Source organism: Myxocyprinus asiaticus, chromosome 24 (assembly GCF_019703515.2).
Source record: "Myxocyprinus asiaticus isolate MX2 ecotype Aquarium Trade chromosome 24, UBuf_Myxa_2, whole genome shotgun sequence".
NCBI classification, from domain to species: domain Eukaryota; kingdom Metazoa; phylum Chordata; class Actinopteri; order Cypriniformes; family Catostomidae; genus Myxocyprinus; species Myxocyprinus asiaticus.
The window spans coordinates 36,312,317-36,339,039 of NC_059367.1; the positions used below are offsets into that span (position 1 = coordinate 36,312,317).

The 26,723-nt window shown below is 39.7% G+C and overlaps 1 protein-coding gene across 1 annotated transcript; it reads right to left on the minus strand.

Annotated features, from left to right (window-relative positions):
* Positions 1–1,896: 1,896 nt before the first annotated feature.
* On the minus strand, positions 1,897–26,692 carry LOC127415477 (CCN family member 1-like). The gene is made up of 5 exons (XM_051654253.1): positions 26,485–26,692; positions 22,078–22,291; positions 21,174–21,497; positions 4,786–4,985; positions 1,897–3,232 (listed from the first exon to the last, which is right to left on the minus strand). Exons 1-5 carry the CDS (start codon positions 26,557–26,559, stop codon positions 2,930–2,932), a joined length of 1,116 nt encoding a protein of 371 aa, XP_051510213.1. The 5' UTR covers positions 26,560–26,692; the 3' UTR covers positions 1,897–2,929.
* Positions 26,693–26,723: the final 31 nt, after the last annotated feature.

Below are 26,723 nucleotides of genomic sequence, written 5' to 3' on the forward strand. Positions count from 1 at the left end.
TATAGTGAAGCCTGTACACTGTACAAAAGACAAAGCAAGCTTATAGATCCTATAGTCTTTGCTTTCATATTTATACACTTAAACATTCTGTCTCTATCCTGCTTTGAATACACATGTGGAAAAACATCTGTACATCTAAATGTGAGATTTTGTTTTAGCATAGCAGTATAAAGAATGCACAGAAATGTAATAGTTTAAAAGCAAAATATTTTCGAATAGTAAATTGTCATACTATTTTATATTAATTTTATCCCTTGATCAGGTAACTCAGCTGATGATGCTGAACAGTATGTTGCAACATAATGTCTGTAACAACCTCAGCTCCCTCTTCACAGCAATCTATTGCATTCTCTTGCCCATCGACAATGATAGGAAGTTGTTCAGGTAAAGCTAAATAAATTCACTTGTCATTCAAGATACAATAGAACTCTTCAAACCTAAAAATATTAGAATAAATAATCAAAGTGGAAAGATCTAAGACATGGGTTAATGATATTCAACAGTGTTCAGAAACATTTGAAAACTCGTATAACAGCCATAACACAAGATCTGCACAATCATTTTCATTATTGCACTCCAAAAGCAAAACAAGCCATAAGAAATTATATTTTGCAAAAACAAGATGAAGCCTATTGAACCATTAAGATATATTGAAAAATATGCATATTTCCCTCAAGAACTCATTATGGGGTAATACTAAGGTAAAATTTAATTCTCGTTATGGTATTTATATATATATATATATATATATATATTATTTAGACAGTGAACTACTGTACTTATAAGAGAATAATGGGTATTACTAAAAAACTTATAAATAAAATAAAACATCTGGACACATTACTGCAATAAAAATGAGATTTATTTATTTTTTACATTACGGTAATGAGAATTTGTGTTAAAATGTGCCAAAATGTCATGAAAATGTTGTCACAAAGCAAAAAATTATATATAATGGTCCTTAATATATGCTTCATTTTCATTATGCAAAATATATTTCCTTATTTTTATTTTATTTTTTTATTCTGCGCTGAAATGTGATCTGCTCATGCTTTTGTGAGGTTCACTCTTTAACACTAGAACAAGGCCTGCAGGCCATAGCAAAAGAGAAACAAATAAAGTGCAAAAACATGTTCTATATACAAAACTAGAACAGATTCTAGGGACTGAGATGGATTGTTGAAGTGTTTGGAGATAATGGTGAAAGACCATCCAAGAGAATGGAAACATCCGTTCGTTGTGAAAAGTGTTTTTTAGCCATTGTGGAATGATGGGGAGTTATACTCAGGGCTGGCTCATGGGTTTGTGGGGCCTTAGGCGAAATCATGAAAATGGGCCCCCAGGTGTGAAAATTGTCATAACTTTAAAACATCCATAGAACCACTGCAAACGTGATGAGCAGATTTTTTTAACAGAAAGCACTAAAAAAGAAGCACTATACTGTATAGTTCGGTAGATGACAAATAAAGTGTCCAATAGTTTTTTTTTCCAACATAAAGAAGTACAAATAAACTAGTGTCTCAATTAATATGAGGTCATGAAAACTGCAGGTATGATAATTACTGGATAACATTTTACAACCAGGTTTGCATTAGGTTTCATTAACAATGAACGATGATACAATTTTCCAGCATTTATTAATCTTGGCTAATGTCAATTTATAAAAATGTGATTGTTTATTGTTTGTTTGTGTTAGTTTATGTTGTATTAACTAATGTTAACTTATAAAATTTTTAATGTTAAAAATAGACTAGTATATATAGAAATGAACATCAACATCAATCAAGATTATTAAGTGTTATTCATTGTTAGGTAATGTTAACTAATGCTGAAAATACTTGAAAATCCATTTCAACTACCCACATAACTATGTATAAAAGTTTATTTAGAGCAACAAAATCTATGAAAACAAAAAGTTGGCCAGAATATGTGCAGAAGTGAATAAAAATTAAAACATCAGGGAAAATACAGCTAGGGGGTATAAATAAATGTATAAATTCTATAATTATGTATAAATAAAATTACATATTTCAAATAGGGCTCATAAACACAACACCTCGAAATATATATTTGTAAACAAATGTAAAGAATAAACAAATAACTCTTAGAGAGCAGAGATCTTTGTAGATAGGATGGTTTGGTTACTTTCCAGATTAATTGCTCATATTTTCACACTATGTGAGTTTTTTTTGCATCTTTATATCGGCAGTGTCCGAATTCCTTCCCCAGTAGATTATTCTTGAGAAAACGTGAAAAGCCCTAATGATTTGACAAGTGCTGTTTCTGCTATCCTCTACACAAAATAAGCCTCAAAGGCTCAAATTGCCACAAAGCAATATCTTTCAAAACTTATTTCCTGCATTTCTGTAAGGCTTGCACATTAGTCAGCAAGGTGTGTGATCTGTGTCTAATAATACTGTTATAAGAAGCTGCGCTTCAGTTCCCAGCGTTATGTATAAATTATGCAGATTAGTGTGTACTGCTTAGCTTTACTTCTTGCCGATTTTAGATACACTCCTGTTATTTAATTTGTTGTAACTTTCAGATATTTGTCTTTTCGTGATTATTCAGAGCTCATTTATACGTATTATGATGTTTTTATATTTCACTGTCATTGTAATTTGTATGTTAAATTATCAGGTCCAGGCGTGTTGCACATTTTCCTAAATGTGTGAGTGGTAGAATCCATTGGACTGTGGAGAATTTCAAAATAAAAGTCATCAATGTTTTTTAATCTTAGGACTTGTTCATTTACTTTGTACTTTGTGCCCCCCAGGCACGTCAGGGCCCTATAGGCGGCCGCCTGTATCACCTGTAGGACGGGCCTGCCCTGGTTAAACTGTATGTGTGTGTTTGAGTGTGGGTATTGGTAAAGTGATGAGGGTTGAAGTTATATGTGTGTGTGTGTGTGTGTGTGTCGTGTGCGTGCTCATTGAGAGAAGGTGTGTATATCATCGCTAAGGCTCACTGTGGGTGTGCGACCTCTCTGTTGTCCACAGTAGCTTTTGCTGCAATGGCAACGCTGAATCCACATGACATTTCGTGTCATGTTCTCTCCGTCAGGGCAGTGGAATCGCAGACGCACTGTACGGGTTGCGGACGGTTGACAGCACCTGCCATCTATGCACGATCCACACGTACGAGGGCGGCAGTGGCGAGCTGTAGTGCAGCCAGCAAATGTTATCTGCTCCGGTTCCCGAGATCTCACAGTTCGTCGACACTTCTTTCCTTTCTTCATGACATGATAAGGAAGAAGAAAACATTATTATCCATTAATAACAATGTAATAACTCCAGACAAAAACTATTTTCCAAAACTTAGTAAACTGCCTTGCTGTCAACTGTCTACATAGACAACTTCCTTCTAACCCCTTAAACTCTGGTGCATTTTTGGGCTGCCGCTTGCAATTTTTCACACTCAAATTTAAAAGCTCACCATTCACACATACTGTGGACTAATTGCAAAAAACTTGGTCTCATTTTTCAGAAAACCCCCAAATAAAATAAAAAAAGACTCCAATTATTCATAAATAATATTTTATAAATGTGTTTATAATCTTATGATTAACAGAATTTTTTGTCCTAACTTTGTTATCATGTAATACTTGTTCTGTTCACTCTACCTCACTTTGAAAAGTCTTATTTCATTCCACTAGATGGCTGCAAGCGCTAGACTTTTTTACCCCTCTATCACCTTCCATCACAAAATGCAGATCTGAAATGTAGGTGGTGCTTTTACGCATTTTAGCCCTCACAGATGTGCTCATCCATAGACATTCAGCCTAATTTTCATTTCATGCACCACCCTCATTATTTCATCGAATATCTCAGCCTCTGAGTGGACTAGAAGCTCAAGTGTCATTAGCTGAGATCCTACCCTGTGATTATATATAACAGTTTCTCATCAATCAATGATTTTTTTTAGCATGCTTTTCCTGCTGGATGACATATTTTAATATATCTAAGATATAACAATGAATTATTCAGCCAAGCAAGCTCACAGACAAGTAAAAAATAGCTATTTTTTAGAACTTCCTAAGGTAAGACCAGATATGACGTTTCTGGATACTTGGGGTTTACAGCAGCAATGATTGGCGCAAAAAAGAGAAGTTTGTATTTGATGACTTGGAAAAATCATAAACAACTGTATAGTCACATTCCTGAGAATGAGAGCTTTCATTTGATATATGACTTGTCCATTTAGGTGCTATGTGAAATACTTTTATTTTCATTTAAATATTTCTACCACATTATGTTTTGAGGCCTTTTTTTGTTGTTGTTATTTTATGTAACATAAATGCAGAAGTGATGGATATCTCTGAAAAATTCCGATTCAAAGCTTTCAAATGATATCTCATATGCCTGACTTATGTATACGGGGACTTTAAAATTTTAAGTGCAAACTTTTTTTGTGATATAGCACCCCCCTTTGGACCCACCGCTGGTTCCATAGAGTTTAAGGGGCTAAACCTGCATCCCCATCATGCCTCACAAATAGCCATCCTCATGCAAAGCGCACAGGATTTCAAAAGAGTTTTGAATACAAATATATAGCACAACCAAGTATTGGGTAAAATATTGGGTCCATTTTTATTTAGATTAAACATCTTTTCCGTATTGAATAAACAACTGTATATATTTCACTGACATTACTTTGACAGTATAAATATACTCTCAAATGTTCTAGATAGGTGTACAAATGAACTGAACAACTGAACTGAACATTCAACTGAACAAACATACACTGGGTATGTTCAGTGTGTAAGCGCATTTCAGCGTATCTCACCTTCATAGCTGGAATGATGTCACATTCTCGGATCTGACAAAGGCGTGTATCTCTAACAAGCTTGCACTCTACATTACTATTTGTCACACGACTTGAGATGCCAAACCCACAGGAGGCGGAGCATTCTGACCAATCGGTGGTCTGTGGGAAACATTCAGAGGACAGGAAAGGAACCTGAGACACTGGCAAGGATGCCCACTCTGCAGGATAAATGATAAAGGAAAATGATAAAGAACAAAGAACTTGCAATCCATTAAACACAACATGGTCTTTAAAGGTGAAGTGTGGAATTTCTGTGACACTAGTGTTACCAAACGGAATTTAAAAAATAATAACATGTCTTCAAACAGGTTTCCCGAACACTACCCCCATCTGCCATTGGTTGGCCACAAGGGTGTGTCCAGATGGGGGGCATGGAGTGGCCCTGGCCCCCCTAGAATTTGCCTGGCCACCCCAGGTGCCACCGCAATTTCTAAACTGTGATTAGTCATTTCCCAAGTAGGAGGTGGACCTTCAATAAAACCAGATAGAACCTTGTATCAATAACCCTCAGTTATTTATAGCTTAGTTTTTAGTTGATTAAATAAGTTTAACATAAAAAGCCACAAGATGTGTGTTTTTATGTTTTTACCATTATTATTTCCCTTTCCGCTTATCTGGACTTTTATTTTGATGTGCCTCTGAAGAACAGGAGACTGAATGGACGAGAAGAGAGCAATCAGCACACTATACATAACAGTTAATGAGTCACAGTGTAGTTAAAGGAGTTTTAATGTGGAAATTTGCCCATTTGGTTATTTATTTTTGATCTAGTACCTGATTGATAAGGGCAAATTGTCAATAATGTTTATTTTATGTGTTTATATTTTGTATATTTTTGTCTTCATGACAGTTTCTTTGGTTTATGGTCAGTTTTATGTTGTGTATGCTTAGATGTTAGGTTAAATGTGTGATTTTGTTGTAAATTAGCGAATTGTGTTGTCTCATTGGTTTGTTTAAATCAATTTCCCCCTACAAATACCCATATTATTTTATTTGCTTGTTTTATCTCTTAAGGTGGAGTCAAAATATGTGAAAGAAATAAAAGGAAGACAATCACAAACATCAGGGAAAGAGAGCAAATTTGTTTTATTCAACCGAGCTGCTACACCTCTTTGAATTAAATCGGAGCAGAAAGCAGTGTCCGGGAATTATAGTTATTCAAATGGACTCAGGAGAAACACTGCGTACAGTCATCTGAAATGAAATATAGCTTGAATATGCACTGTAGATCTCGCTGCATGTCACATAATCCTCAAGACCGCGACACTGAAGTGGTCAAAAAATGGTTACATTCACTGCAAACACTGTGCAACATGACAAAAAAGCACTATGATCATCCGTCCCGTTTGAGGTCTTTTTTTCCATCCCGTTACCGCAAGTTTCTGTCCCGCACCTGAACTCTTCCCACTAATTTTACTCCATGTTCACACATTCTCTGCCCGCAGTGATTTTCTTCCCGACTGCTCCCATTCCCTCAACCCTGCATTTGTTTTCCACATAGGATGAAAGACATACAAATAGACAACAAGTATACATAAAATGTTCATTTTTCTGGTATTGCTATTATCAGATGATGTGTGACATGATGCCTATCTGATAGCCCTTTTCCACCGAAATTGCGATGGTTCTTGTGCCGAGCCTGTGCTCTGCTGGTTCACGGCTGGGGCAATCTGGAGCATATCGTATTATGAGAGTTGGTACTCAAATGGATTACATATCCACCTTTTTCCTGACTTCTCCATGGGCGGTGACATTGCGGCAAGAGACTTCCTCTCGGATGCTCCACACTTTCGCTTAGTTGTTGTTTTCAGCTAGACTAATGACATGTACGTTAAGTAAACACAGACTGTTCACTCACTTTTGAATGTTGTTAGTGATATTTCAGTTCTTGGTAATGAGAATAAGCTGCAAACCAGAAGTCTGTAGCATCCGCATTGGAAGAACATGCTGAGCATAATGGGTAATTTCACTGTCTGTGAAAAAGTTGGATAGAGCGAAGAAGTACTCCTTGCTGCAGATGGTAGCTACTGTTGTTGTTTGGGAAAACTTTACCATGGTGATGAAACATCCCACCCTCCGTCCCCTGACATAATCAGTTCCTGTGTAGAGACCAGCAAGCTTTTGGGACCGGTGCAGAACCAGGTTTTCGGCCCCGGAACAGTCTTTTCTGCGATGGAAATGCACAGAACAGTTTGAAAATTCGCACCGGCCTAGGAACCCGCACCCGAACCATGTCGGTGGAAAAGGGCTATGACTTTCCTGAGGTTGGTTTCTTAACACTAAATTGACCATTTTCTTATCCAAGTTACACATCCTTTGATGCCACAATGCCCTCAGGATATTTTCTGACTGCCCGCTCCCGTCCCTTCGCGTCCACATCTCATGGAATCACCATCTGCTCCTGCCTTCACCTCGGAAATTTAATCTTGCACCGCAAGAAACAACCTGCGGGAGCTCTGCGGGAATGCACCTCTATGTCCCATCACCAGTGCTTGAAGTGAACAAGTACTCTCTTCTATCCCAACTAGACAAAAACTGTAATGCTGTAATGTTCTGCATATTTCATCATCTTATTCTGGCCAAGAACCCTTCATTCCTTCAGATATGAAATGTCTGACTACTTTCCCATGTGATGTTTTGAGGTGTGTATAACATCGATGTGTGCATCATAAGTATTTTTTTAAATTTGCAGGAATATCTAGTTTACTTAAAAGTATCTGCCTCAAACAAAGTTTTTAAAGGGGTCATGACATGAGGAATCACATTGTGACGAGGAGGAGGGCGGTGCGGCAGTTTGGGAGAGAGAAACACACACACGGCAGCTGCGTGTGGCTCTCTCTCTCCCGAACTGACGTATCCAGCTGCCTTTATCGCTCTCCTCGAATGATTAGCCCAACTGGGGGCCGGGCGTGCATAGTCATGGCCCGGCCCTGCCCTCCTCCTCGTCACACACATTTTCCTTGATCTTTTGACATATAAGAGGTCATTATACTATAAAAAGAGCATTTATTTAAACCAAGCTGCAAAAAAACATCTCATTGGGAATTCGTGGAACTTGTGACGTCACAAGGACCAAATACATCTGCATATGCAACGCCTATTTTTCATCATTGCACCCTTTGCCCCGCCCACTGGTGCTCAGAGTCAGTCACACAAGTGAAGAGCAGATGAGGACTGTCATGGGAGATTCATCCTAAGTGGACTTACACAGGACACCTTCATGTGCCTATCTGGATTTAAATGTTTTTCTACATAAACATGCACAGACAGACGTCTTTGACTGCTTGATACATATCTCAGGCCGCTTTTAAAATATGCAGTGTCAAATTACTGAAGAGGAGAAGCTCTCTGTCATTCAGCTGAGCACAAACATGTCATAGACGCATTCTTTCGCCCATCTGCGTTATTTTTAGTTGTTGGTGTATGAAAACATGATGGAATGATACTGGAAACTGGATCTGGATGTGTCTTCAGCATAATTTAGAGTGGATTGTACGTTTGGCTCATAACATACCAGTCAATTCAAGCTTTGCAAAGGAACTGTTATTGAAGGATGGGGCAGTTAAAAACACTTGGACGTGAAGGCAAAAACGTGAGTAAATAGTTTCATTCATGAAAATTCCATATGTCATGACTGTTTGATAATTTATGGTGCTGACAACTGTTTGACAAATTTATGGTGCTATTTACACCGGGTGTGTCTGTTGACATGACGCGATGCGACGGCTTGAGCCTGTCTACACTGGGCAGGCACAAACTTTCTAAATGTTTATTTGTGTTGTTGGCAGTAGTAGCGCCACCGCATGCAGGCAAAATGGACGCTTCCATGGTAGACAGCATCATTGATTATAATGGGTTCTATTGCTTTTGACGTGACGCACCTTGCGCGTCTGTTGTAGACAATGTTAACAGTTGTGCTTGAGATTAACTTTTTAATATATTAGGATGCAATGTGTTGGATGTGCATTATGAGTAAACCTAGTCATTTAGTTTTATAATGTTGTTGAGCTGGTTCATCCTCTTCGATTGAGTATCAAAAATGTTTGTATTCGAGGGGCTGCACGATGTTAGCCAATCAGAACAGTGGGCATTTACGTTGAAGTTATTATGACTGTTTAATGCAAAAAACAAAAAAAGTAGATTAACTTTAAAGTCTTTAATAAGGAAATACACTGGAGTGGACGCTGGAGTGGAACATCATAGGAAATACGCTGGAGTAGACGCCGGAGTGGAACGTCATACAAAACATAACAACGTAGCAATTCAAAACCAACTAAATCACACTTTAACAACAAAACATTACAATACAAGAACTGACAAAATAATTAATAAAACTGGAGGGTATGTATACACACAGGTGCTGATGAGGAAATGGAGGACAGGTGAGGAAGATTGGAAACAGATGGCAGTGATGAGGGCAGTGCATTATGGGAAGTGTAGTCCAGGGGAAACTAAGGATGACACAAAAACCATACCAAAATAAGAGTCCAAGGAACAGAACGGTGAATAACTGTGACATTACCCCCCCTTTAAAGGGTGACTCCTGGCACCCCAAAGATGGATGAGGAGGGTAGGGTGATGCAGAAGGAGAAACAGTAGGCCTGGGGGGCAGCTTCAGGGCTGGGAATGGATCTGGGGACCTGGGGGGCGGCTTCAGTGCTGGGAATATATCCGGGGGCCTGGGGGGCGGCTTCAGGACTGGGAATGGATCCAGGGGCCTGGGAGGTGGCGGCAGGAAAGGGACTGGGTCAGGAGGCCTGGGTGGTGGCCACAGAGCAAGGAATTGGGTCAGGAGGCCTGGGAGGCGGCCACAGGGCAAGGACTGTGTCAGGAGGCAGAACCGCTGGAGGAGGAGACTCTGGGGAAGCGGGCGGAGCCATGGAAGACACTGAGGGTGGAGAACTTGGTGCCAACGGTTCAAAGGGCCAGGGTGGAGCCGAAGGTTCGGAGGACCGAGGTAGCGCCAAAGGCTTGGAGGACCAAGGCGGAGCTGGGGGATCTGAGGACAGAGGCGGAGCTGGTGGGAAAGAGGACTGAGGTGGAGCCATAGGGAAGGAGGTCCCCGGTGAAGCTGGTGGCTCGGAGTGACGAAGCGTAGCTGGAGGATTGGAGAGCAGAGGCGGAGCCAGGTGACCGACTGACAAAGGCGGAGCTGGAAGGTTGAGGGACCCCGGAGAAGCCGATTGGCTGAAGGACCACAGTGGAGCCAAAGGGACATAGAGCTGAGGTAGGACAGAGGGAACGAAGGGTCAAGGCGGAGTCCAGGCTCGGAGGGTCTTGGCGGAGTCGGAGGGTTTGAGGTTCCCCTTGACCATGGTTTCACAGGGAGCGAAGGTTGAGCCAGTGACATGGGAGGAGCCGGCTGACCAGGAGGAGGAGGAGGAGGAGCAAATGTCTTGAGTGGAGCCAGCGGAGGAGGAAGGGACAGGGCACTGGATGGAACAAGGGTGTCCATTATGCTGGCTGGAACCAGCAGAGGATGAAGGGTAGTTAGGGTGGGAACTAGGGCGGGGAGCAAGTCCAGGTCTATTAGCTTGGCGAGAACTGGCTCAGGGGTGGTCGAGGCAACAGGCATTGGCACTGGGATGGTCAAGGCTACAGACACTGGCTCTGGGATGGTCGAGGCTACAGGCGTAGGCTCTGGCTCGTTGACCGTGGGCGCTGGCTCGTTGACCGTGGCAGGCGTGGGTGCTGGCTCGTTGACCGTGACAGGCTTGGAAGGAGGAGTCGTGGAAGGCTTGGAAGGGTGAAGCCGTGGGAGGCGGAGCCGTGAGAGGCTCGAGAGGCGAAGCCATGTAAGGCGGAGCCGTGAGAAGCTCGAGAGGTGAAGCCGTGGAAGGCGTAGTCATGGGAAGAAGAGCCAGGGAAGAGTCCGTGGAAGGCTCGGGGCTAAGAGCTGTGAGAGACTGGGAAGTGACTCCCATGGTAGAGAGTAATGTCAGAGACTGGGGATTGACCTCTGTGGTTGAGAGCATGGGCAGAGCCCGGGGAACGACCTCCGCGGTCGTGAACACAAGCAGAGACTGGGGAACAACCTCCATGGTCATGAGCACTGGCAGAGACTGGGGAACAACCTCCGTTGTTGTGAATATGGGCAGAGACTGGGGAACGACCTCCGTGGTCGTGAGCACTGGCAGGTAATGTCACAGTTATTCACCATTCTGTTCCTTGGACTCTTATTTTGATATGGTTTTTGTGTCAACCTTTGTTTCCTCTTGACTACACTTCCCATAATGCACTGCCCTCATCACTGCCATCTGTTCCCAATCTTCCTCTCCTGTCCTCCATTACCTCATCAGCACCTGTGTGTATAAATACCCTCCAGTTTTATTCATTCCTTTGTCAGTTCTTGTATTGTTACCTTGTGTTGTTAAAGTGTGATTTAGTTGGTTATGAATTGCTACATTGTTATGTTTTGTGATTAATCATTTATGCTGACATCACCCAGGGAAAGAGCTGCAAGTGAGCTGAAACTGCACACACTCCCTTCCGTTTTTAAGCAGGCACTCAATAATAATAACAACAAAAAACAATAACTAAAGCACTTGGGGTTTTCATGTGGGATTTCCATGTATGATTAAAATACTCAAGCAGCATTATCACAACATCCCTTCTCGTATGCATTCTAATAGCAAGGTTATTCCTTTTATAGTGATGTACAGTTTCTGAATATTGAATATGTTGAGATGAGTTTAGTGCACTTTATGTTGATGCATGTAGCATATTAGTGCAGGTATTAAGTTAAAATGTCGATTTAGTAATTAGAGAAAACTTGTTTTTTTTTAGTAAAGGACCCTGACAAAAATTAACCATGGTTTACTATAGTAATATTGTAGTAACATGACTGCTGTCACCATGGTTTTCTGTGCAGAAATCATGGTTTTGATACAATTAACCATGGATTTATAACAGTAATACTGTAGTTTTGCTATAGTAACCATGATTTTACTATGTATTGTAACCATGACAGTAACCATGTTTATATTGTGGTTACTATGATTTTACTACAAATGCCATGGATAAACTATGGTTACTACTGTAAAACAATGATTGTTATTTAAGGGCAAATCTGTTGAAGTGTTTACCAGATTATTCTTTTGATTTGGCAATAATATTTGTTTTAACAAAGAAAATACTGAAGCGTACCGAAACCGTGACCCTTAAACTGAACCGTGAGAAATTCGAACCGTTACACCCCTAATCCCCAAAGAGGAGTATTCAAAAGTTCAGGGCCTGCAATTTTCAAAAAAATGCACATTCAATCCAAAATGGCTGACTTCCTGTTGGGTGGAGCTAATGACTATAATTTTTAAAGTTCTCCGGCTTGATGAGAACAATTTATGTAACAAGTTTGGTAATCATAGAAGAAACTGACCCCACAACTTTTGTCAAAAGGTGGTGCTACAGAGCTCCCCAGCCATGCCCATGTGTTAACTTTTGCCCAGGCCTAATGGCCAACAACTCTGATGTGTGTGCAAAATATCATTAAAATTCAAGCATGCCAAGTACCTCAAAAATGTGAATATACATAAAAAGGAATAATGAAATTTAATGCATTGCCATGGCAACACTGTGTAAGATATCAAGAATCCCTTCAGAATTTTAAATCTGCACTGTCTTGACATTATTCTAAAAACATTTGAAGCAATTCAGGTAGACATAAGAAGGATATTTCAAAGTCTGTTAAATATGCCACACTTCCTTCCGCCAATTGGTGGTGCTACGACAGTGACCCACAATAGCCACATCAATGTGATCAGCCTGCAAGGCCAAACATATGGCTCAATTGTGATGTAAATCACACGATGCACGCAGAAGATATGAGACACTTTCTGTGTCCCATGTTTTGACATTACTTTATCACGTCGCCATGACAACACTGTTCAACATATCAAGAATCTTTTTGCAATTTAGCATTGTCAATGTCTTGGCATGATGTTGCCCACATTTGGTACCTGTAACATGAACCCCCTAGGAGGAGTATTTCAAATTCCATTTTACAAACAATCCAAAATGGCTGGCTTCCTGTTGGGTGGAGCTTATGACTGTCTGTGCAAAAGTTGTCCGGCTTGATGAGATCTATATATGTACAAAGTTTGGTGACTGTAGCTCTAAAGGGATGTGCTACAAAGCCCCCAGAACATGTCCATCTTCTAGGTGGCACTACAGAGCCCCCCCTGCACGCCCCCCCCCCCGAAACTTTGCCCAGTCCTAATGGCCAACGACTCTGATGTGTGTGCAAACTTTCAAGAGTTTCCACGCATGTTAAGTACCACAAAAGTACCGAAAATCTTGAAAAGAAGAAGAAGAATTCTTAGAAGAACAATAGGGCCACTGCACTTTCAGTGCTTGGGCCCTAATAATCCTTTGAAGAACAACAGGGCCTCCGCACTTTCAGTGTTTGGGCCCTAATAATCCTTAGAAGAACAATAGGGTCTCTGCACTTTCAGTGTTTGGGCCCTAAATATAGCTGCAAGCAGCGATGATGGGCCCAAGCACCATGGGTCCATTTTGATCCGGTGGCTTTCAGAAAACTATGCAAGGTGGACACATGCATTTGGCGTTTGACATTATTCGAAACAATTCTGAAGCAGTTTGGGTAAATACAAGAGGACTATTTTAAAGTCTGTTGTAAGAGCCACACTTCCTGCTGCTAAGTGGTGGCGCTATTACTGTGACCAAAATAGTCACATCCATGTGATTAGCCCCCAAGACTAAACATAAATCTCAATTTTACTCTAAATCACACGACACTTCCTGTTCCCATTTTTCACCATTAATTTAATGCCTTGCCATGGCAACACCGTTCGATATATCCGTTCACAATTTAGCATCGTCAATGTCTTGGCATAAAGATGTCTAAATGTGGTGACAGTCTCATGACTCCCCTAGGAGGAGTATTTAAAAGTTAAGAGACTGCAATATTCAAAAAATCCAAAATGGCCAACTTCCTGTTGGGTGGAGCTAATAACTATTATTTAGAAAGTTGTCCGGCTTGATGAGAACTATATATGTACCAATTTTGGTGACTGAGGTGAAAATGGGGGTACTACAGAGGCCAACTTACATGCCCATTTTAAACAGGGCACTACAGAGACCCCCTTACATGCCCATGCATGAACTTTTTGCTCAGCCCTAATGGTCAGTGACTCTGATGTGTGTGCAACATTTCATGCAATTTTAGGCATGCCAAGTGCCTCAAAAACACCCAAATATGTAAGAAAGGAATAATCACATTTAATGCGTTGCCATGGCAACACTGTTTAAGAAACCAAATATCCCTTTACAATTTTACATCAGCAGTGTCTTGACATTATTCTAAAGAATTTTGAAACAATTCATGTAAACATAAGAGGGCTATTTCAAAGTCTGTTAAAAGTGCCATACTTCCTGCTGCCAGTTGGTGGCACTATGACCGTGACCCATAATAGCCACATCAATATGATCAGCCCCCATTACCAAACATACAGCTGAATTTTCATAAAAATCATATAATGCACACAGAAAATATTAGGAACTTCCTGTTTCACATTTTCTGCCATAAATTTATTGCTGTGCCTTGGCAACACCATTCAAAATATAACAAATCCATTCGTAATTTAGCACTACAATGTCTTGGCATGATGTTGCACAAATTTGTTGCCAGTCACATGAATCCCCTAGGAGGAGTATTTAAAAGTTCAGAGCTTGTGATTTTCAGAAATCCAAAGTGGCAGAGCTAATGACTATAATTTTGAAATTTGTCCAGCTTGGTTAGAACTACAGTACTGTGCAAAAGTTTTAGGCACTTGTGAAAGAAGTGTGGATGTCGTCAAAAACAATGACATAAATAGTTTTCATTTATCACATAATGTCATATAAAGTCCAGTAAACATAACAAAAACTAAATTAATATTCGGTGTGACCACCTTTGCCTTTAAAACAGCACCAATTCTCCTAGGTACACCTGGACACAGTTTTTCTTGGTTGTTGGCAGAGAGGATGTTCCAAGCTTCTTGAAGAATTCACCACAGTTCTTCTATCTATTTAGGCTGTCTCAACTGCTTCTGTCTCTTTATGTAATCTCAGACTGACACGATGTTCAGTGGGGGTCTTTGTGGGGGCCATGACATCTGTTGCAGGGCTCCCTGTTCTTCTATTCTAATCTTTTCTATTTACAAAAGTAATGTTTGGGAGTCTAACATGTATATTTCCTATTGACACTAAAGCTGAAGATATAAATAACCATCTTAAGACAAATGCTTTTGTGAAACATCTTATGTGCCTAAGACTTTTGCACAGTACTGTAAATATGCTAAATATACATAATAGGGGTGTAACAGTTCAAAGTTCTCAGGGTTCGGTTTGTATCACGGTTTTACGGTCATGGTTTTGGTACAGTTCGGTATTTCCTTTGTTCAGAAAAAAAATATTACTGCCAAATCCAAAGATAATCTATTGGTAAACACTTCAACAGGTTTGTCCTTATATAACAATCATGGTTTTACAACAGTAACCATAGTTTAATCATGTTATTTGTAGTAAAATCATAGTAACCACAATATAAACATGGTTACTGCCATGGTTACAGTAAATAGTAAAATCATGGTTACTATATAGAAACTACAGTATTACTGTTCTAAAACCATGGGTAATTGTATCAAAACAATGATTTCTGCTCAGAAAACCATGGTGACAGCAGTCATGGTTACTACAATATTACTATAGTAAAACCATGGTTAATTTTCATCAGTGTCCTTTACTAAAAAAAAAAACATTTTCTCTAATTACTAAATCAACATTTTAACTTAATACTTGCATTAATACGCTACATGCATCAACATAAAGTGCACTTCATATTCATCTCAACATGTATTTAATATTCGGAAGCTGTACATCACTATAAAAGGAATAACCTTGCTATTAAAATGCATACGAGAAGGGATGTTGTGATAATGCTGCTCGAGTATTTTAATCATATGTGGAAATCTCACATGAACACCCCAAGCGCTTTAGTATTTGTTTCATGTCTGTTTGAATTGGCACGGAGTGTCTGCTTAAAAATTTAAGGGATTGTGTGTAGTTTCGACTCACCTGCGGCTCTTTCCCTGGGTGATGTCGGCGTAAAGGATTAATCATGTATCAAAGTATTATTATAACCGCATCTTAATTCCATTCATCAAAGCACATTATTGACGCTCACGATAGATTACAGCCACGCAAGGAAACAGGAAGAACTTGCATGCACGTTTTACAGTGCATCCGGAAAGTATTCACAGCGCTTCACTTTTTCCACATTTTGTTATGTTACAGCCTTATTCCACAATGGATTAAATTCATTATTTTCCTCAAAATTCTACAAACAATACTTCATAATGACAATGTGAATGAAGTTTGTTTGAAATCTTTGCAAATGTATTAAAAATAAAAAATGAAAATAAAATCACATATACATAAGTATTCACAGCCTTTGCTCAATTCTTTGTTGAAGAACCATTGGCACCAATTACACCCTCAAGTCTTTTTGAGTATGATGCTACAAGCTTGGCACACCTATTTTTGGGCAGTTTCTCCCATTCTTCTTTGCAGGACCTCTCAAGCTCCATCAGGTTGGATGGGGAGCATCGGTGTACAGCCATTTTCAGATCTCTCCAGAGATGTTCAATCGGGTTCAAGTCTGGGCTCTGGCTGGGCCACTCAAGGACACTCACAGAGTTGTCCCAGAGCCACTCCTTTGTTATCTTGGCTGTGTGCTTAGGGTCGTTGTCCTGTTGGAAGATGAACCTTTGCCCCAGTCTGAGGTCCAGAGTGCTCTGGAGCAGGTTTTCATCAAGGATGTCTCTGTACATTGCTGCATTCATCTTTCCCTCGATCCTGACTAGTCTCCCAGTTCCTACTGCTGAAAAACATCCCCACAGTATGATGCTGCCACCACCGTGCTTCACTGTAGGGATGGTATTGGCCAGGTGATGAGCGGTGCCTGGTTTCCTCCAGACATGACGCTTGCCATTCAGGCCAAAGAGTTCAATCTTTGTTTCTCATGGTCTGAGAGTCCTTCAGGTGCCTTTTGGCAAACTCCAGGCGGGCTGTCATGTGCCTTTTACTGAGGAGTGGCTTCCGTCTGGCCACTCTACCATACAGGCCTGATTGGTGGAGTGCTGCAGAGATGGTTGTTCTTCTGGAAGGTTCTCCTCTCTCCACAGAGAAATGCTGGAGCTCTGTCAGAGTGACCATTGGGTTCTTGGTCACCTCCCTGACTAAGGCCCTTCTCCCCTGATTGCTCAGTTTGGCCAGGCGGCCAGCTCTAGGAAGAGTCCTGGTGGTTCCAAACTTCTTCCATTTACGGATGATGGAGGCCACTGTGCTCATTGGGACCTTCAATGCTGCAGACATTTTTTCTGTACCCTTCCCCAGATCTGTGCCTAGATACAATCCTGTCTCGGAGGTCTACAGACAATTCCTTGGACTTCATGGCTTGGTTTGTGCTCTGACATGCACTGTTAACTGTGGGACCTTATATAGACAGGTGTGTGCCTTTCCAAATCATGTCCAATCAACTGAATTTACCACAGGTGGACTCCAATCAATTTGTAGAAACATCTCAAGGATGATCAGTGGAAACAGGATGCACCTGAGCTCAATTTTGAGTGTCATGGCAAAGGCTGTGAATACTTATGTACATGTGATTTTTTTTTTTTCGTTTTTAATTTTTAATAAATTTGCAAAGATTTCAAACAAACTTCTTTCACGTTGTCATTATGGGGTATTGTTTGTAGAATTTTGAGGAAAATAATGAATTTAATCCATTTTGGAATAAGGCTGTAACATAACAAAATGTGGAAAAAGTGAAGCGCTGTGAATACTTTCCGGATGCACTGTAAATAAACCCTTACGTGCATTATTGACACGTATTACCAGTATACAGCACTCGTGTCGAGCGATGTCTGCAAACAGTGCCTGTTTTGTAAACGTCTTTTGACCATTGCTGTTGTAATTGACTGCAAAAAGAAAATGTTCCCTGAAAAGAGAAACGCAGAGGGCTTCTCTATCAGCAGCTCGTTTTCTCCACTTGCCATTTTCAACTACACACAATGCATCCAGAACTGTGACATCATCAAGTTGACCCACGTGAAACACAGGCGGAGCATATCATCTACAGATAAATTCAGGTGCATTAACAGAGATTGTAACTGTGCCTATCTGTTTGATTTTTCTTGACCAAAATTTGTGCTCCAGATACGCATCTGGAGCACAAATTTTGGTCAAGAAAAATCAAATAGTTAGGCACAGTCATTACCTCATTAAACTTGAGGTGAACTGATCACGGTGCCAGTGCTTCCCGAACCATTGGTGGCGAACCATACGGTTAATTTTTTTACCGAGAACCTTTACACTCCTAATACATAACTAAAATATATAAATATATTATTAAAACATATAAAAACATTAAAACATATAAATATACATCTAAATATACAACCAAATGCATTACTTAGGTAACAGGTAAGGTAAGATTAAAATAAATAAATAAATAAATCAGTTTGCCACAACCAGACATATGAATGGTCCTCTGCAGCCACCTGCTGGTTATATATTGTAATTTCACTTAATTTTAAAAAGTTTTTTCTTTTTAGTAGGAGATGGCAGCAATCTGCCCCTAAAACATGGCATAATCTCCATATATAATTGAGTAATATAGATGTTCACTGAAGTGAATTTAACATAATTTTTAACATTTCTTATTTTATATGCAAATTAATTGTATAGTTTAGTAATCTTGAGATAAATCAAGCACAAAAAAAACAGCACAAATTTTTTTTCATGAGTTTTTAAATCATTGAAGAAAATTATATAATATTTTTTGTTGTTTTTTGATTTTCTCCCCTTTTCTTCCCAGTTTGGAATGCCCAATTCCCAATGCTCTCTTAGTCCTCGTGGTGTTGTGACGCCTCAATCTGGGTGGCGGAGGACGAATCTCAGTTGCCTCTGCACCTGAGACCGTCAATCCATGCATCTTATCATGTGGCTTGTTGAGGGCATTACTGTGGAGACGTAGAACATGTGGAGGCCCACGCTATTCTCCGTGACATCCACGCACAACTCACCATGTGCCCCACTGAGAGCGAGAACCATACATTATAGCGACCATGAGGAGGTTACCCCATGTGACTCTACCCTCCCTAGGAACCTGGCCAGTTTGGTTGCTTAGGAGACCTGGCTGGAGTCACTCAGCACACCCTGGATTCGAACTCACGACTCCAGGGGTGGTAGTCAGCGTCAATACTCGCTGAGCTACCCAGGCCCCCTGATATAATATTTGTAAAAAATAAATCCTCATTTCGGTACAATCATGCTGTTAGTGGTATGGTAACACTATTCAACATATCTGGAATACCTTCAAAAATTTTAATCAGCAGTGTTCTGACATTACTCTAAACAATTTTGAAGCAATTGGGGTAAATGTAAAAGGTTTATTTCAAATCTGTTATAAGTGCCACACTTCCTGCTGCCTGTTGGTGGTGCTATGATGTGACCCACAATAGCCACATCCATGCGATCAGCCCACCAGACCAAACATATAGATCAATTTTAATCTAAATCAAACAATGCACACAGAAGATAGGAGACACTTCCTGTTTCCCATTTTTGCCCTTAATTTATTGCCTTGCCATGGCAACACCGTTCAATATATCAAAAATCCGTTCACAATTTTGCATCTTCAATATCTTGTCATAATATTGCCTAAATTTGGTGACAATCACATGAAGTGCCTAGGAGGAGTATTCAAAAGTTCAGGGCCTGCAATTTTCAAAAAAATGCACATTCAATCCAAAATAGCCGACTTCCTGTTGAGAGGAGCTAATGACTGTAATTTCGAAAGTTGTCCGGCTTCATGAGAACAATATAGGTAACAAGTTTGGTGACCATAGAAGAAACTGACACCACCACTTTTGTCAAAAGGTGGTGCTACAGAGCTCCCCAGCCACACCCATGTGTTAACTTTTGCCCAAGCCTAATGGCTGACAACTCTGATGTCATGCTAAGTACCTCAAAAACATATGAATATACATAAAAAGGAATAATGACATTGAATGCATTGCCATGGCAACACTATTTAAGTTATCAAGAATCCCTTCAGAATTTTAAATCTGAATTTTTTTTAAGTCTTGACATTATTCTAAAATAAATGTATCAATTCAGGTAAACATAAGAGGGATATATTCAAAGTCTGTTAAAAGTGCCACACTTCCTTCCACCAGTTGGTGGCACTACAACTGTGACCCACAATAGCCACATCAATGTGATCAGCCTGCAAGGCCAAACATACGGCTCAATTTTGATGTAAATCACACGATGCATGCAGAAGATATGAGACACATCCTGTTTTCCATTTTTTACGTTAATTTATGGTGTCGCCATGGCAACACCATTTGATATATCAAAAATCCATTTGCAATTAAGCATCGTCAATTTCTTGGCATGATGTTGCCCACATTTGGTACCTGTAACATGAATCCCCTAGGAGGAGTATTTCAAATTACAGAGCATGCATTTTTCAAACGATCCAAAATGGCCGACTTCCTGTTGGGCGGAGCTTATGACTGCCAGCATGAAGGTTTTCTGGCTTGATGAGATCTATATGTGTACAAAGTTTGGTAATGGTAGCTCAAAATGGATGTGCTACAGAGCCCACCAAATATGCCCATTTTCTAGGTGGTGCTACAGACCCCCCCTCTACATGCCCATGTATGAACTTTTGCCAAGCTCAAATGGCCGATGACTCTGACGCATGTGCATAATTGCATTAGTTTTTGAGCATGTTAAGTGCCCCAAAAGCTCCCGAAACATAGAAAAAAAATCCTTAGAAGAACAATAGGGTCTCCACACTTTCAGTGTTTGGGCCCTAAGTAATAATAATCCTTAGAAGAACAATAGGGCCTCCACACTTTCAGTGCTTGGGCCCTAACAATAATCCTTAGAAGAACAATAGAGTCTCCGATCTTTCAGTACTTGGGCCCTAAAAATAAATGCTATTTGGAAAGTTTTGCAGTATTAACAATTAATCAATTATTTAGCTAAGTAACATTCGACTATTAAAAATCTACATATCTTATTAGTATAATTATAATTAAATCAGGGATGTTGTGTTACGCTTCATGCCACCTTTGAATGAGTCTGTGCCCCACATGGGCCACCCCAGTCAAAAAAGTTTGGACATGCCACTGGTTGGCCAAACAGATAGTTCCACCCCAAACTCGTGCCATTGGTTAATCCAGTGCTGCTGTGTCGTACTAGTCGGGATGCTCACCGCTAATAAAATAAGATTAAGAACAGCTATGTAAAAGCACACATACCTTGATAGTTGCCCCTTCTGGACTGGAAGCTGTTTAAATTCTTTAAGAGTTTGCTAACGTGGTTGGTCAGGTCCTGATGAGGCAGGGGGTCCGGTGGTTCTTCTCTGATGCTGTTATCATAATCACACACCCACTCCTCACAACAGCCGCCTGGTGGGGTCTCCAGATGAGGATTGGCACAGTTTCTGCTGGGCAGAGTGACGTGGTGTGGGCACAGGGGCATACAGCCCACAACACCATCCATACAGCTGCACTGGTGCTGACAGCTGGGCTGGAAATCCTCCCCATGTTGATAAACAAGGCCTCCAAACTCACACGGACGCCCCTGTGAATCAGCTGAGAGATTGAGACATGTTCATGAGCTTTTCAGTCATTCAGTCTAAAAAGAGCCTCTGACATACTGTAGTATATCTGTACATAGTATATTATTTAATGCACTGGAATCCCCGGCCTTTAAAAAAATCGAACTGACATCTTAGCTTTGTCAGTGCCACCCTAAATACCAATATATATATATATATATATATATATATATATATATATATATATATATATATATATATATATATATATATATTAAATCAGAATATTCTGGAAAATAGGGTGATATTTCAGTTAGGGCCACTTTTGAATGTTTTAACAGTATGTTAATGTTTACACTTTTTATACATTTATTATAGAGTTTTTAATAATTTATTATACATTATTCGACAGAGAAATTCTGTCAAATGTTCAAAAGTCAGGTAAAGAGACACTATAAAAAATATAAAGGCTATCCTAAACTAGAATGATTTATTTATTCATTTTCTTTTTTCTTTAAAATCATCCTATGGGACTGAAAAGTTCTTTTAACAGAAGTTTACACATAAACACATTATTCTTGAAGCAGAACAGTCTCTGGTGCTCACTGTTTTACCTCTGCAGAGACCACGCTGAGGTTCCCCTCTGGCCCCTAGATGGCAGCGCAGGCCCTTGATGTGGTCACAGGGCCGGTCAGGGCCACATTCTTGGTTAAACTGTTGGGCGCACACCTTACAGCAACCACACTCATCCAACACCCAACTCACTCCAGCTGGGCAAGAGGGTAGAGACGGAGGGCATGAGCATGGGCGAGAACAGCCTCTGGTCACCTGGCGAACGGGAGGTCAGAGAGATGAGAGAAGAGCACACATTCCCTTCACTATGTTACATAAAATGAGGAGTCATACAGGAAAGGCTTTCACAGTGTAGGTGGGAGTTTTCGGGCCAATGTTTTTGTAAGTTTATATGAGTGGGTTAGGCTATGTGTTTACAAATACACTGACTAAAGAATTCTGTGTTGGAAATTTGACTACATTTAAATGAAACACTTTAATAGTGAATTAATACACTGTAATAAAGTGAAATTGAGCAGTTATTACATTAGGAGCAATTGACCTGATCTGACCCTAACATTACTTTTCTTGGAGTAGTAAATGTACAGTAGTTAGGCTGCAGTGATGGGCAGCTCAAATAGCACAGATAACGAAGCTATTAGCTTAACTACATTTCCCTTACAAAAATGGCATTGTCGCTAAAGGTTTGATGAAGGTTCACCACTACTGATGAAGAACTGCAAAATTATGGCAATCATTAGCGCCGAATAGCAAGCTCATTTGCGTGTGATAATAACGAGTGGGAAATTTGCGGCAAGTTTGTCAGAACTCTAGATTTTTTGAAAGGGATCTTAGTAGCAAGGTGGTAGCTTCACTAGTTTTTAAATTATTTCATTTTTCAGTAGCAAAGGTATTTTATTGATTAGGTAGCGGTGTAGTGTTGACAAAGACTACACCACTACATCTTGCCTTGTACATGGTGTTTACTGTTGCCAGTTTTGAATCAGAACTAAAGATGTCCGATTCACAAATGAATTACTCTTTTGAGTCGGTTCTTTACAATGAATTGGTCACACATGATAGCAAAGCAGTTTGAATTGGTTTGCAATTCAATCTGAATGTCTCAGAAAGCTCATGCGTGCGCTGCTGCTGAATCATTTGGAGCAGGTTCTCACTAGCTAACACACTAACAGAATATTTTAAAACACGGAAAACAAAGATAACACTGGTTGGTGTGGATCTACAATCAAAGGAAACCAAACCTGCAAATGCTTTTTATATCGTTTCCCAGTGATGAAAAAGGCTTTTATCTAGTTCAACACATGTGCAGCTTGTGAATGACTTTTGCGGGTAAAGACATTTTCCAACCAAACAAGAATCAAAATGCTGACTAGCCTACATGAAAAATTACCATGACATTACCATGTTTTTTGGATATGTACCATTAACTGGGAGCACCATGCAAATACAATAGATTATGAATATAGTATGGTATGGAATATATAATCATATAGTGAAAAAACATGGTAGTACCATGGTATTCTTTGAAGTACTTTGAAGCACCTTGTAAACACAGAATGGTACATAAAAATGGTAGTTGTGTGTTAAAGCACCAAGATAGTACTATCTGATACCATCAAAAATTGGAGTGTTATTGCCCAGGTATGCCCAGAAATTTGGCCTCTTAATAGAAGCTTCCAGTTTATACAGAAATACAACATTTATACATAGAATTGTAGAATAAGATTAATAGTATATGTACGTGGAGTTATTATACAGGAATGTGCAAAGAAAATTATGTTCAAATGGGTATGGTTTTGTACAGGTAGTAGTATAAATATTTAAAAAAAAAAAATGGAAAAAATAGTGATTTTCCATATTGAACACGGGTTTGTATAGGTAGCATGTATAAATATGAATTTACATGTTTGTTTGTTTTGTTTTTTTAAATGCAAAAAATGTTTTTATTGCCCTGTATTCTTGCATAGTGTTTTGCACTATACTGTACCATGCTTTGATAAACATCATGTGAAAAATTATTTTAGATGCCTTGTCTATGAAAGTATGTTTCGTGCATCTGGTTGAAAAAAAATGATGAAAGAGATGAAATGTAACAAGCTACTTTTGGTGTGTAGCTTATGGTGTAATTTGTTACTTGTGTACAACGTGTAGCTTTTAGCTTAGCTTAACTAATTTTTCTGCTGAATAGTTGGTAGCTTAGCTAGCTCAATTTTTGGAGTAGCTTGCCCAACACTATTAGGTTGATTCAGACATATTAAATAATATTTTTTGACTTGAATGAATCCTGTTTATTAGATGTTACAACATGAAGCACATTTTTACAGGCTGCACTGAAAAAATTTTAAACTAAAAATGTTCCTCATGTGGTAACATCTAAATGAACTGTTTGAATTCAAGTAAAAACCATCATTTATCATTACTGAAGCAACCTGAATACATTAAGTTTGACCAACAATTTGCAGGTTACAACTTTTTATAGTGTGGTTTATCTATCTATCTATCTATCTATCTACATACACACACACACACACACACACATATATATATATATATATATATATATATATATATATATACTGATGAGACAGAATAATCAGAATCAGAATTAGAATCAGAATAAGCTTCATTGCCAAGTGTGCTTATGTACACAAGTTTTCTTTTTTTTTTTTTTGTGATAGGATAAACAAGCAAGTGCACACCGAACATTACAGTGAGACACAGAATATAAAACAAGGTAAGAGTATAAACAGACATACAAAAAAAATAGGACATATAACATAGAATGGTGTATGTACATGTGCAAGTGGTAATATATGTGCAAGGTAGGGGTATGTACAGTTATTTAATTAAATATGAGTGAATTTATATATGAACATGACCTATTTATACATTGTTGCACTATGGGAGTCCTGAAAGCTCTTTAATTGTTCATGTAGTAAATGGCCAGAGGGTAAAAACTGTTTTTGTGCCTGGTTGTCCTGGCGCTGAGTGCTCTGTAGCACTGGCCAGAGGGCAACAGTTCAAAAAGGGAGTGGGCAGGGTGTGTGGGGTCCCGAGAGATTCTACATGCACGTTTCCTCATTCTGGAGACTCTTGGAGGGTGGGCAGGGGGGCACCAATAATCCTCTCAGCAGTCCTGACTGTCCATTGTAGTTTCCTTTTGTCTGATTTGGTGGCTGAACCAAACCAGACAGTTATAGATGTACACAGGACAGACTCAATGACTGCTGAGTAGAACTGAGTCAGCAGCTCCAGTGGCAGGTTGAACTACTTAGCTGGCAAAGGAAGTACAACCTCTGCTGAGCCTTCTTCACAATGGAGTCAATGTGGATCTCCCACTTCAGGTCCTGTGAAATGGTAGTGCCCAGGAACCTGAATGACTCCATTGCTGACATAGTGCTGTACAGGATGGTGAGGGGGGAGAGTGCGAGGGGATTTCTCCTGAAGTCCACTTTCATCTCCACTGTTTTGAGCGTGTTCAGCTCAAGGTTGTTTTGACTGCACTAGACAGCCAGCTATTCAACCTCCCATCTATATGCGGACTCGTCATCGTCGCGGATGAGGCCAATGACCGTGGTGTCATCTGCAAACTTCAGGAGCTTGACAGAGGGGTCCTTTGCAGTGCAGTCATTTGTGCACAGGGAGAAGAGCAGTGGAGAGAGACCGCATCCCTGAGGAGCACCAGTGCTAATAGTGAGGGTCCCGGATGTGATTTTTCCCCAGTCCTACTAGCTGCTGCCTATTTGTCAGAATGCTGTTGATCCACCAACAGATTGTGGCTGGCACGGAGAGCTGGGTCAGTTTGGTTGAGAGAAGATCAGGCATGATGATATTGAAAGCTGAACTGAAGTCCACAAATAAGTTTACATCACTGGTGCAAACCGTACAGTTTCATGAATGTTTGGGTAAAAAATTTATTAAAATGGCTCAAAAAACATTGGTAAATATGACTTGAGCAGTTCAGAGTAGCTGAAACCAAACAAATATTTTGATATTTTTTTTCATATTGTTTAAAAACTATTTCATGCTCAATAAAATTTCAGAAAAGAGTGAGCACTATCGGAAGCACCAGAGACCATCTGTATGACAACATCCATAACAGATCGTACAATTCTTAAAATTAATATTACATAAGGTACACGTTACAAGCAGGAGCTTTGTTGTTCCTGTAGCTCAACTGATAGAGCATGGCACTAGTAATGCCAAGGTTGTGGGTTTAAGTCCCATGAAACACATACAGTACACTAATAAAATGTACAGCTTTGAATGCATTGTAAGTTGCTTTGGAAAAAAGTGACTGCCAAATGTATTGTGATTAACTGACTTTAACTCACAACATGTCTTAATAACCTATTTTTAATTTCTCAAAGAGAAAAGAACTATCAGATATGAGTGGATTTCTTCTGCTATGTTTATGCAGTTGCGTGCAGTGGGTCAAATCTACTCACCTCTGCTTCAGCTGAGTGGACAATAAACAAGAAGATGGTGCAAATAACTGTCTTTAGATTTCTTCCAGAATACATGTCCAAACAATCCCCAAAACGTGTAAAATTTAAATAAAAGATCTGTAATGCAAAAAGCAGGTTTATCCAAAGAGTCCACAGATCTTAGAAGGTGTCACATACAGTGTCTTCCAACTGTTTGTCAAATTATTAAATGATACAAAGCTAGTGAAATCAGTGCACAT